The 14,005-nt window shown below is 30.2% G+C and overlaps 1 protein-coding gene across 1 annotated transcript in view; it reads left to right on the top strand.

Moving 5' to 3' along the window:
- Positions 1-13,566, top strand: part of LOC143085522 (uncharacterized) — a 169,973-nt gene extending 156,407 nt beyond the window's left edge. The window contains exons 4-8 of the mRNA XM_076261907.1: positions 7,931-8,003; positions 8,895-8,963; positions 10,105-10,179; positions 11,907-12,002; positions 13,180-13,566. Coding sequence (XP_076118022.1) covers positions 7,931-7,994 — 64 coding nt within the window. The 3' untranslated portion in view covers positions 7,995-8,003; positions 8,895-8,963; positions 10,105-10,179; positions 11,907-12,002; positions 13,180-13,566. The remainder of the gene's footprint in view (positions 1-7,930; positions 8,004-8,894; positions 8,964-10,104; positions 10,180-11,906; positions 12,003-13,179) is intronic.
- The last annotated feature ends 439 nt before the right edge of the window (positions 13,567-14,005 follow it).

The following is a 14,005-nucleotide window of genomic DNA, read 5'->3' as shown; positions in this document are numbered from 1 at the left end:
GTAAGTTATATAATGTTTTACAGTGTATTTAAATAGTCTAATAAGATCAACATTACTGTTTAAATTTTTAAGTAAATTCCTTCTTCTGAAGATACAATATCTCGCTATAGATAACATGAAATTGACAAAACTTACATTTACGCCTTTGATAGATCCAAATAAACCAAACATAAATACCTCTTCATACACTAAATTATCAATTTTGTCATAATCAACATTATCAAATAAAACTGACAACTTTTGTTGCATAAACAGATGAAATTCTACTAATTCAGAACATAATAGAAATAAATGAGTGATATTTTCTACTTCCTTTTCACAAACATCACATACATTGTAATTTATAAGTTTCATAGTCATAAGTTTAGAATTTGTGAAAATACAATAATGAGCTATTTTGAAATCTAGATCCATTAATATAGATGGTTTCCAATAGAAATTAACGTTTCCATACTTTACAAAGATCATTCTCTTCAATCTCAAAAACTTCCGTCCACTTTTTATAGCAAATAGGATGCTGACATAGTTTTCTAGTAAGTAACAAATACAGTTCTTTTGTCGAACACATAGAAAACTCTGTCAATTATTGTTTATTCAACTTTATTTCGGACGACCTTGCATAGACAACATAAATTAGTGTTGGTTTTAAATTTATTTTATCATCATTCTTTTTGTTATTGAGGTCAATTTATTTTGTTAAAATACATTTTATTTGTTCATGTTTTCTAAAAACTTACCAAAATAATACAAAACATTTACATTTATAATGATACATAAAGTTATTACGAACAAAATGTATATAGGTTTTAAATTTGTTTTGTAATTTATCTTTTTAGTGTCTATGTAGTTTCACGGGGAAATAACTCTTAACTATAAACCTTTCGTACCTACGGTTACTTGCAACGGTTGCTTGAAAGCACAATCGAGTGCACACAATATTGTTTCTTATGAATACGAGAAGTAACCACATGAAATTAGTCCCAAATTACAGCTAAAATTTCTCAAAATAGTTCTGCATATGATTTCTAAAATATTCGTTGATATTAAGTGTACACATCAATAATTTCCAAAAGTAAAATGACGGCTCCCAGTTCGTACTACGGTTGGTACGGTTGCAAATCTGGAAACCTCTGATAAGAGAGAGCCATATCTCTTGCACGTTAAAGACACCCTTGTAGATTTCGAAAAAGAGTAGGCTAATGCCGCTACAAGGCAGCACTCTCACCCGCAAAGTGGAAAGGGATTAATATAAGTTGCAAAACTTGTTTCCCAATCCAAACATATGTTAATTCACACAAATTAAGAAATAAACGAATAAATGAAAAAATGTTGAACAGGTACAATGAAATATAATAGTTTTAGAAATCAATTAGGCCAGATAGGCCTAAATTTGTCCTTCTTCACATAATTGAATGACCATTTACACTCAGGTCCTAGTCTTTAGTAGGCAATACAGATGTATTAAAACAACCTAGCATAATATTGCGTGAAGGGGGAGTAGCATTGTCCGGTTTTTCTTCTTCAATTTGATCAATAGACACATAATGTTTGGTTCAAATCGAAATAAAATGCTTTTTTTTTTATCTCCCTATTACATACTAGTACATTGTACATAGAATGAAAACTACTTTGACAAATCCTTGTACATGAGAGTTGTATGTCAAATCTTTATTTCACAAAGAATGAATTGCACAGCAATGAACTCAGCTCAAAGCAAAGCACTTTAATGATACACTTAGACAGAGAGCTCAATCCAGTGATATACTTTGTACTACAGGTTCTTCAGGAACATCATCGACTAAAACCATATCTCACCAACATGACTTACTACATGGTTGGATCTGACAGAAATCCTGAAAAAGAAATGAATTTTATCATCGTATTTTAAGTATATATACACAGATTAAAACTTTCGCATTTGTGGCAAAAACATTCAGTATTTAGCAACTTCCAATCGCTTTATGCACAAATTAATATAGGTTGAGTGCCTCTCTTGTCGGCAATAAGAACATACCTCCACTTAGTTTTAGTCAACTGATGAAGAAACATTCAAAACTATAAAATTTTATTTAAGACTTATCAGTGTCTATTTGCCATCGCCACTGAATCAATGATATATGTACACATCTATACATGTAAGACTAACATTAAAGTATATCCGACTAAAACTGACGTTCGGTCTTTACTTCATCCCAAAAAGCTCGCTATACTTTTCCTTTTTTGTCTTTTGTTCGAGCCTGTATATTGACCTCTAGATATCTTTCAATTACATCCAGTTTGGTGCGTGTTGATGTTTGATAGTTGTAAATATGAGGAAATAATAACCGAATAAGGAAATGAAAATTGAATAAGGAAAAAGAAATCAAATAAGGAAACAGAAACCGAATAAGGAAAAAGAAACTGAATAAGGAAATAGAAACCGAATAAGGAAAAAGAAACCGAATAAGGAAATGAAAATCGAATAAGGAAGTGGAAATCGAATAAGGAAATAGAAACTGTATAAGGAAATGAAAAAGAACGAATAAGGAAACGAAAAAAAAATTTGAAAAACTTTTTGAGAAAAAAAATTTTGAGGATAAAAAATTTGAGGAAAAAAAAATTTTGAGGAAAAAAAATTTGAGGAAAAAAAAATTTTGAGGAAAAAAAATTTTGAAGCAAAAAAAAATTTAGTTTGGACTTGTAATATTTTTCAAAATTGAATATCGAAATAGGAAAAAGGAACCGAATAAGGAAATGGAAATCGAATAAGGAAATGGAAATCGAATAAGGAAATGAAAATCATATAAGGAAATAGAAACCGAATAAGGAAATAGAACCGAATAAGGAAATAGAAACCGAATAAGGAAACAGCAATCGAATAAGGAAATGAAAATCGAATAAGGAAATAGAAACCGAATAAGGAAATAGAAACCGAAAAAGGAAATGAATATTGAAAAAGGAAAAAGAAACCGTATAAGGAAATGGAAATTGAATAAGGAAATGAAAATCCAATAAGGAAATAGAAACCGAATAAGGAAATGAAAATTGAATAAGGAAAAAGAAATCAAATAAGGAAACAGAAACCGAATAAGGAAATAGAAACGAAAAAGGAAATGAATATTGAAAAAGGAAAAAGAAACTGAATAAGGAAATGAAAATCGAATAAGGAACTAGAAACCGAATAAGGAAATCGAAACCGAATAAGGAAATAGAAACCCAATAAGGAAATAGAATCCGATTCAGGGAATAGAAACCGAAAAAGGAAATGAATATGAAAAAGGAAATAAAAATCGAATAAGGAAAAAGAAATTGAATAAGGAAACGAAAAAAATGAGGAAAAAAAAATTTGAGAAAAAAAATTGAGGAAAAAAAATTGAGGAAAAAAAATTTGAGAAAAAAAAAATTTTGAGGAAAAAAAGTTTGAGGAAAAAAAAAATTTGAGGAAAAAAAAAAATTTTGAGGAAAAAAAAATTTTGAGGAAAAAAAATTTTGAAGCAAAAAAAAATTTAGTTTGGACTTGTAATATTTTTCAAAATTGAATATCGAAATAGGAAAAAGGAAGCGAATAAGGAAATGGAAATCGAATAAGGAAATGAAAAACCAATAAGGAAATAGAAACCGAATAAGGAAATAGAACCGAATAAGGAAATAGAAACCGAATAAGGAAACAGCAATCGAATAAGGAAATGAAAATTGAATAAGGAAATAGAAACCGAATAAGGAAATAGAAACCGAAAAAGGAAATGAATATTGAAAAAGGAAAAAGAAACCGAATAAGGAAATGGAAATCGAATAAGGAAATGGAAATCGAATAAGGAAATGAAAATCCAATAAGGAAATAGAAACCGAAAAAGGAAATGAATATTGAAAAAGGAAAAAGAAACCGAATAAGGAAATGAAAATCGAATAAGGAACTAGAAACCGAATAAGGAAATCGAAACCGAATAAGGAAATAGAAACCCAATAAGGAAATAGAAACTAAATAAGGAAATAGAAACCAAAAAAGGAAATGAATATTGAAAAAGGAAAAAGAAACCGAATAAGGAAAAAGAAACCGAATAAGGAAATAGAAACCGAATAAAGAAAATAGAAACTGAATAAGGAAATAGAAACCGAAAAAGGAAATGAATATTGAAAAAGGAAAAAGAAACCGAATAAGGAAATGAAAATTGAATAAGGAACTAGAAAGCGAATAAGGAAATGAAAATTGAATAAGGAAAAAGAAATCAAATAAGGAAACAGAAACCGAATAAGGAAATAGAAACGAAAAAGGAAATGAATATTGAAAAAGGAAAAAGAAACCGAATATAAAAATGAAAATCGAATAAGGAACTAGAAACCGAATAAGGAAATCAAAACCGAATAAGGAAATAGAAACCCAATAAGGAAATAGAATCCGATTCAGGGAATAGAAACCGAAAAAGGAAATGAATATGAAAAAGGAAATAAAAATCGAATAAGGAAAAAGAAATTGAATAAGGAAACGAAAAAAATGAGGAAAAAAAAAATTTGAGAAAAAAAAAATTTTGAGGAAAAAAAATTTGAGGAAAAAAAAAATTTGAGGAAAAAAAAAAATTTTGAGGAAAAAAAATTTTTGAGGAAAAAAAATTTTGAGGAAAAAAAAATTTTGAGGAAAAAAAATTTTGAAGCAAAAAAAAATTTAGTTTGGACTTGTAATATTTTTCAAAATTGAATATCGAAATAGGAAAAAGGAACCGAATAAGGAAATGGAAATCGAATAAGGAAATGGAAATCGAATAAGGAAATGAAAATCATATAAGGAAATAGAAACCGAATAAGGAAATAGAACCGAATAAGGAAATAGAAACCGAATAAGGAAACAGCAATCGAATAAGGAAATGAAAATCGAATAAGGAAATAGAAACCGAATAAGGAAATAGAAACCGAAAAAGGAAATGAATATTGAAAAAGGAAAAAGAAACCGAATAAGGAAATGGAAATCGAATAAGGAAATGGAAATCGAATAAGGAAATGAAAATCCAATAAGGAAATAGAAACCGAATAAGGAAATAGAAACCGAAAAAGGAAATGAATATTGAAAAAGGAAAAAGAAACCGAATAAGGAAATGAAAATCGAATATGGAACTAGAAACCGAATAAGGAAATCGAAACCGAATAAGGAAATAGAAACCCAATAAGGAAATAGAAACTAAATAAGGAAATAGAAACCGAAAAAGGAAATGAATATTGAAAAAGGAAAAAGAAACCGAATAAGGAAAAAGAAACCGAATAAGGAAATAGAAACCGAATAAGGAAATAGAAACTGAATAAGGAAATAGAAACCCAAAAAGGAAATGAATATTGAAAAAGGAAAAAGAAACCGAATAAGGAAATGAAAATTGAATAAGGAACTAGAAACCGAATAAGGAAATGAAAATTGAATAAGGAAATAGAAATCAAATAAGGAAACAGAAACCGAATAAGGAAATAGAAACGAAAAAGGAAATGAATATTGAAAAAGGAAAAAGAAACTGAATAAGGAAATGAAAATCGAATAAGGAACTAGAAACCGAATAAGGAAATCGAAACCGAATAAGGAAATAGAAACCCAATAAGGAAATAGAATCCGATTCAGGGAATAGAAACCGAAAAAGGAAATGAATATGAAAAAGGAAATAAAAATCGAATAAGGAAAAAGAAATTGAATAAGGAAACGAAAAAAATGAGGAAAAAAAAAATTTGAGAAAAAAAATTTGAGGAAAAAAAATTTTGAGGAAAAAAAATTTGAGAAAAAAAAAATTTTGAGGAAAAAAAATTTGAGGAAAAAAAAAATTTGAGGAAAAAAAAAATTTGAGGAAAAAAAAAAATTTTGAGGAAAAAAAAAATTTGAGGAAAAAAAATTTTGAGGAAAAAAAAATTTTGAGGAAAAAAATTTTGAAGCAAAAAAAAATTTAGTTTGGACTTGTACTATTTTTCAAAATTGAATATCGAAATAGGAAAAAGGAACCGAATAAGGAAATGAAAAATGGAATAAGGAAATGGAAATCGAATAAGGAAATGAAAATCCAATAAGGAAATAGAAACCAAATAAGGAAATAGAACCGAATAAGGAAATAGAAACCGAATAAGGAAACAGCAATCGAATAAGGAAATGAAAATCGAATAAGGAAAAAGAAACCAAATAAGGAAATAGAAACCGAAAAAGGAAATGAATATTGAAAAAGGAAAAAGAAACCGAATAAGGAAATGGAAATCGAATAAGGAAATGGAAATCGAATAAGGAAATGAAAATCCAATAAGGAAATAGAAACCGAATAAGGAAATAGAAACCGAAAAAGGAAATGAATATTGAAAAAGGAAAAAGAAACCGAATAAGGAAATGAAAATCGAATAAGGAACTAGAAACCGAACAAGGAAATCGAAACCGAATAAGGAAATAGAAACCCAATAAGGAAATAGAAACTAAATAAGGAAATAGAAACCGAAAAAGGAAATGAATATTGAAAAAGAAAAAAGAAACCGAATAAGGAAAAAGAAACCGAATAAGGAAATAGAAACCGAATAAGGAAATAGAAACTGAATAAGGAAATAGAAACCGAAAAAGGAAATGAATATTGAAAAAGGAAAAAGAAACCGTATAAGGAAATGGAAGTTGAATAAGGAAATGAAAATCCAATAAGAAAATAGAAACCGAATAAGGAAATGAAAATTGAATAAGGAAAAAGAAATCAAATAAGGAAACAGAAACCGAATAAGGAAATAGAAACGAAAAAGGAAATGAATATTGAAAAAGGAAAAAGAAACCGAATAAGGAAATGAAAATCGAATAAGGAACTAGAAACCGAATAAGGAAATCGAAACCGAATAAGGAAATAGAAACCCAATAAGGAAATAGAATCCGATTCAGGGAATAGAAACCGAAAAAGGAAATGAATATGAAAAAGGAAATAAAAATCGAATAAGGAAAAAGAAATTGAATAAGGAAACGAAAAAAAATGAGGAAAAAAAAATTTGAGAAAAAAAATTTGAGGAAAAAAAATTTTGAGGAAAAAAAATTTGAGAAAAAAAAAATTTTGAGGAAAAAAAATTTGAGGAAAAAAAAAATTTGAGAAAAAAAAAATTTTGAGGAAAAAAAATTTGAGGAAAAAAAAATTTGAGAAAAAAAAAATTTTGAGGAAAAAAATTTTGAGGAAAAAAAATTTGAGGAAAAAAAAAATTTGAGGAAAAAAATTTTGAGGAAAAAAATTTTGAGGAAAAATAATTTTGAGGAAAAAAAAATTTTGAGGAAAAAAAGTTTTGAAGCAAAAAAAAATTTAGTTTGGACTTGTAATATTTTTCAAAATTTGAATATCGAAAAAGGAAAAAGGAAAAAGGAACCAACTTGTGTCTGGTATAGTTTAGAGAAGATCAATATTATATGCTATCCAATAATATATCAGTGTTTGTTTAGAGTTTACTGCAATGTAGATTAATAATATTTTAATTCTGTCTAAATCATGTTTAGGGAAAATACAAATACCTTTTAATGAAAACTATCCTTACATGTTATAAATCTCATGCAACCGAGGCCCTTTTCTGGATTTTCCTACATCGGACTAAAGACAATTAGGTGAACGCCATAGATGTATGAAAACCTAAACAGTTAAAGAGCTAGATGACAAGAATAATAACCAAATTTATAAAATTTATGTAAGGGCAACTTTGCCTGTAAGAGTTGAAACCTTAAGTTTCTAATAATTTCCAAAATATACTTACGGACAGTTACTTTTATAAATTGTTATTTGGATGGAGAGTTGTCTCATTGGCACTCATACCACATCTTCCTATATCTATGCTTCGTTTCATCAAACAATTTTAAATGGACAGTGAACGTACTAACAAGAAACACTGTTTCCTTGGTTACAGTTTATTTAGCTTTTGTATTTCTTAGATATGACAAAAAAATACCATTGATTTGTAACCGTCTTGTGCTTAATATTTAAATTTTCAGAAATCGAAGATACAGATGGGATTCTGGTAGTGAAAGGAGTTCATTATTTAAGGTCCATGTCTGACCAAAGCAGGTATATTTATTTTATTATTTATACATGTTATCAAAATGACGGGATGAATAAGTCAATCAAGTAACAGTTTTATACCGCTGTGAAATGTTAAACAATTTCAGTAAAACAACAGTAACTTTGACAAAAATCTGCCATTTGCAATACTGTTATACACAGGTATTACCAATGTCATTTTAAATGATCGGGCGGAGCTTACGTTTTAATTTGCATAAGGACAGTCTATTTAAAGATGTGTGTGATTAGGATGATTGCCGTTATAATTATTACTGATTTTAATCACCTATCACTGCCATCAAAGGAATTTACAAAAGAATAACTTGACACTTCATTGATGAGTTTATCCTAAAACACCTATCTATAGATGGAATGGTTTATTATGAGCGAAACGGTTAAACTCCGCCCAGTCAAGTGAAATAAATTGAGTAATAAATGAAAATAATTTTGTTGTAAGGTTTACAGTTTAATAGGAGAAAGGAAATATTTCTATGTTTACACAATAAATAATCCTGATGTTCATAGTACGAAGAAGTGAAAATTTGTAGTAATACCAAACACTTTTCAAAGCCGATTTTTTTCAAAGCCAAGAATGCATAATAACCTTAACACTTGAACAGATGACTAAACAACATAGAAAGAAATTAACCAAATTTATGTATTGTGCTTGTTGAAACTTTAGTTTCTCATAATTCATCGCAATGTGATAACGAACAATTGTTATTAGGTATGATCCAGTTTGTCATATGATTGTTAATGGAAATTAAGTGTATTTACAAGATCAATAGATTCATTGGTAACACTTTATTTAGTCTTTGTTAGATATGATCTGCCAATATTATTTTTAAATATCATTTCATTTTGTACACTCTTTGCTCTTACTATCAAACTTTACAGAAGTCGAAGCTTCAGAAGGGATTCTGGTAGCGAAAGGAGTTCATTTAGATCAACGTCAGACCAAAGCTGGTATGTAAACACCTGTTATCAAAATGAAATGTGTAAACTCATTTGAGGCAAATTCATATTGGTGCTTTTATCAATTAATCAACAACTGAAATGAAGTTCATTTTGAAATTTCTATCTCAAATGTAATAGACCTTGAATGAAAAAAGAAAATAACAAATAAAGTCACAAAAATGAACTTCGATAAAAATTCGGAGCGGAAAGTCCCTAATCATATAGCAAAATCAAAAGCTTAAACACACCAAACGAATGAACAACAACTGTCATTTTCCTGACTCGGTACAGGCATTTTCATTTAAGAAAATGGTGAATCAAACCTTGTTTTATAGCTAGCTTAACCCCTCACATGTATGACAGTCGTATAAAATTCCATTATAATGACAACGATGTGTGAACAAAACAAACAGACATACTAGGTGAAAAAGTCAAAAAAGAGGTAAAGCAGTCAATGATGCGTAAGCATCTTAATCACTATAAAACAAACAAATATATTCACCATGACACAATACAACAAATGGGAGATTTTAACGATCTTGACTGGCTATACATCACTTGCACGGTCGGAATTTTATTCCACCATGACACAATACCACAATGACGGAATGTTAAGTACAGAGACGTCATATGCATGAAAGAAACACAAAAAGGCACACAGACAAAGCACATTTGCAAAAACAATAGACAAGAATACAAAAATTATCATAGAGAATGACGGTTTTTATAATGACAGAGCCACGTCATATGTAACCAAGGAGCACAAAAAGGAATACAGTAAAAGCATATTAGCAGAAATGAAAGGCAAGAATCCAACAATTATCATTGAACAATAAAACCATGATGTATAAGTACAGAGCAACGTGAAATGGATACCACCAAAAGAACAGACTAAACAGTAAAAGTAATATTCATAAAGATAAATAAAAGAATACTGTAACAGAGTATGGAGTATGGGGTTGTCTCATTGTTTAAAGTCGTACCGTTGTCTATTATTCCTTGCGCCGACTTCATTTGAACGTGGGTGGATGGTTGTCCTATTGTCATTTATACTGCGTATCCTTATTTTGGATATTAAAATGATTTTTGACGCGTCCTAACAATAAAAGTAAGGTAAGACAAACCAGATTACTTCAATCAATTATTACAGACCTGGAAGTAAGAGAGAATACAAATACAGAGAAGATAGAGATACAGATAGAAAGAGGGACAGAAGAAGGGAAAGGTAATAGCTTACTGTCTATTTTATCAGTATGAATTGTTTTTGCCTCGAAATAAAGATAAACATGTTAACAAAGTTGATGTTGTGAAGTTAAAACAGATGTGTTCAAGTCAAAATTATTTCATACTGCATTATTATATATCAAATGCAGAAAGTAAATCGTTTTTTCTTTCATTGGTTACATATACTTAGTGTGTTGTCAAAAAAAAATCGGACCAATGCCACATCTATTTCAAGTTGCATTCCTTTTATGTCTTAAGCTAGCTTGATACTTTGCTTTTCTTTGTTTAAATTGATTGAGCGATGATTGTTGCTGTGCAAATTGAAGAAGACGACATGAACTGATAGCTATTATTTATGTAAGGGTAGAGTATGTAATATTTCGACTATTGTTTATCTGTTAACTTTTTCCTTTAAGCCCAGACGTTTTCAAGTTTATTTTCGACTTATGTGATCTTATGTTTCCCGGAAGAGTAAGCAGATTCTTCTCCACATGTGGCACCCGTTGTGTTGCTCATATTATTACAAACCCGGAAAATTAGGTAGGTCACATCCATAAAAAGGTAACGGGATTGTAGTTACGACATTATGAATGTATCTTATACCATCTGTAAAACGGATATTCCATAACGTTCAATCAACTCGTGATGGCGTCCGTAAAATTTACGAAGGGATGATTTCAACTTCACCATTTGGATTTCTTGGTTTAAGGTAGCAGTACACAGTTAAGAGTTTAGTTTCGCATTTTGGCCCCTGTGGAATTTTCAAATAGGAAAGTTATTGTGTAATAAAATTCATTTTTAGACAGATGAGTGCTAATTCAGCCTTCAAAGATGGTTTATAAGTGCATCAAGATTATTTTTTACATGTTTTATGGGCTGTTTTCTGTTTGACAATCCGTATTTTCATAGCTAGACCGGCCATCGGTCCAGAAATTAATGTACTGTTTACAAACACTCTTTTTCTACACGAAGTTTTTGACGCAATTTTACAAAAAAATGAGACGAAAGACATATGATTTTTATTGGATTTGCTGAATGATATATATACACTGTTTCAGAAAAGGTATTACTTCAAGCGATTGAAATTCTACTTTTAGCCAAATTTTGGGGAAATATGTGACATCTTTCCCCCCCCCTTTTTGCAATATTTTATAACAAATAAATGCAGATTGTTGCCATGGATACACCAAAAAGAAATTATATTTTACCATTTTATATACTGGATATAAAATCTATGGAAGATTCTGATTACATACATATGCCCATATATGACACAAACAGTAAGCTTGGTATTGCAAGAAAGCAATGAAAAGGGGAGGGTAAAATTCATAAGGGCAAATTTTAGTATTTTTTCCTAACTGTTTATTGCTACCTAATAGCTTTTTGCCGAGCAGCAACCCTCTATCATTGAAATCTTGATAGGAAATACAATCCCGGGAATATCGTACCAATTGTGAGATATATACTCCGTACGCAATAAATTCTATCAAAACGTTTGATTTTTTGAAACACAATTTCCTATGTGAAATTCTGATTCGGTACATCCATTAACTTATGTACAACATAGTGTATTAAACTTAGCTAAACATCGCACTTGTATGACAGTCACATAGAAATTAAACAACGAATTCAAAAGCAAGAAAGTGATTAAGTAACCTCAAAGATGTTCTGCAAGTAATATATATGAGAAATAAGATTTAACAGGATACCTCCTATCTCTTATTACAGTTCAAGGAGTCAGAAAGATATCAGATATATAGATAAGAGATATAATAGAGATACAGACAGAAACATAGATAGAGACAGATACAGAGATAGGGACAGGTAAAAGTTGACCGTGGTCGGATTGGGCTATTTAATTTTAGGTTCCGTCTGGTCATATAGTTTTTAAGTTTTTCGATTATTATCAATCCTGATGAAAACATATCCAGAAAAGGCTCTGGACACTCCAAAAGTTTATGAAGTATATGTTCTATCTTGGTTATAAATTAAGCACATAGGACAATACAGATTGAAGCCTCTGTGGAGTACTTCTTCTTAAAAATAAATACTGTAGGTGCATGAATTTGAATTTTTATGTTAACCAAATTGATTTTAAAATGATAGTTAAGCTTCCATGGTCGAACACGAAAATAAAAAGTAAAAGTAACAGTAAAGGAGAGAGAGAGAGAGAGGAAAGTGTAAATTTGTATACAGTCAGACATATACGAAACGCGCGTCTGGCGTACTAAATAATAATCCTGGTACCTATGATAACTATTTACACCACTGGGTCGATGCCTCTGCTGGTGGACGTTTCGTCCCCGAGGGTATCACCAGCCCAGTAGTCAGCACTTCGGTGTTGACATGAATATCAATTATGTGGTCATTTTTATAAATTTCCTGTTTACAAAACTTTGAATTTTTCGAAAAACTAAGGATTTTCTTATCCCAGGCATAGATTACCTTAGCCGTATTTGGCACAACTTTTTGGAATTTTGGATTTTCAATGCTCTTCAACTTTGAATTTGTTTGGTTTATAACTATTTTGATATGAGCGTCACTGATGAGTCTTATGTAGACGAAACGCGCGTCTGGCGTACTAAATAATAATCCTGGTACCTATGATAACTATTTACACCACTGGGTCGATGCCTCTGCTGGTGGACGTTTCGTCCCCGAGGGTATCACCAGCCCAGTAGTCAGCACTTCGGTGTTGACATGAATATCAATTATGTGGTCATTTTTATAAATTTCCTGTTTACAAAACTTTGAATTTTTCGAAAAACTAAGGATTTTCTTATCCCAGGCATAGATTACCTTAGCCGTATTTGGCACAACTTTTTGGAATTTTGGATCCTCAATGCTCTTCAACTTTGAATTTGTTTGGTTTATAACTATTTTGATATGAGCGTCACTGATGAGTCTTATGTAGACGAAACGCGCGTCTGGCGTACTAAATAATAATCCTGGTACCTATGATAACTATATATATCAGAAGTATACAGTTTGTTTTTTACAGGAGTCCATGTAGAAGAGTCAAAGACCGTAAACGGTGATGTGCATTGTATAAATACTACTGGTCCTACATTCTGTTCATGCTTTGTATTTGAACTTAATAAGGATAGAGTAAAGGACCGAGACTAGGATAGGGATATGGATCGGTATTAAGAAAAATAACTTAGTCAAAATAAGAAAATTTAATTACAGCAATAGTGTTTATGGTGTAACGAAAAAATTGAATTTCAAAACAATTATCGTAATTTCATTTAAAAGATTGTGATTAAGTTTATTAAATTGTTTTCAACGTCTAGTTTAGCTATGATAAGATTTCAGATTAACTGATATGTGTTGAACTAATGGTATTGAAAATCTTTCATTTGTATTATTATGTTTATAATAAAGTTTAGTCTGAATGAACTTCTAAGGTTTCCTTGCTCTTAGTTTGGAATTTTTACTTATGTTACTTATAACTTGTCATCACTTGGTTTTTATCTTTGTCATAACTACATATTAATGTAATGATCTGTATTGGGTTCCTGTTAAGAATAAAACCTGCATCCCAAAGTGGTCAATTAGGTTGCAAATTAATTTGAATATAAATTAGTTAATGAAATAAATTAAAGTTTTTGTCGAGCCTACGACTTCTGTGGCAGAAAGCTCGACATAGAGATAGTGATGCGGCGGCAACGGGGGTGTTAGCTAACCTTTTAAAAGCTAAATATTTAAGAAGGAATACGACATGGATCTTTCATACTTTGTATATAGATGCTGTTCAGGACTGTGTTCATTAGACGTTCGCGGTACCGCTATGTATGTATTGTAACGTCACGCTACTTATGACGTTG

This window comes from Mytilus galloprovincialis, chromosome 8, assembly GCF_965363235.1.
Source record: "Mytilus galloprovincialis chromosome 8, xbMytGall1.hap1.1, whole genome shotgun sequence".
NCBI lineage: Eukaryota > Metazoa > Mollusca > Bivalvia > Mytilida > Mytilidae > Mytilus > Mytilus galloprovincialis.
Note: the sequence above shows the minus strand (reverse complement) of the source record. Positions and strands in the feature narration are given on the sequence as shown.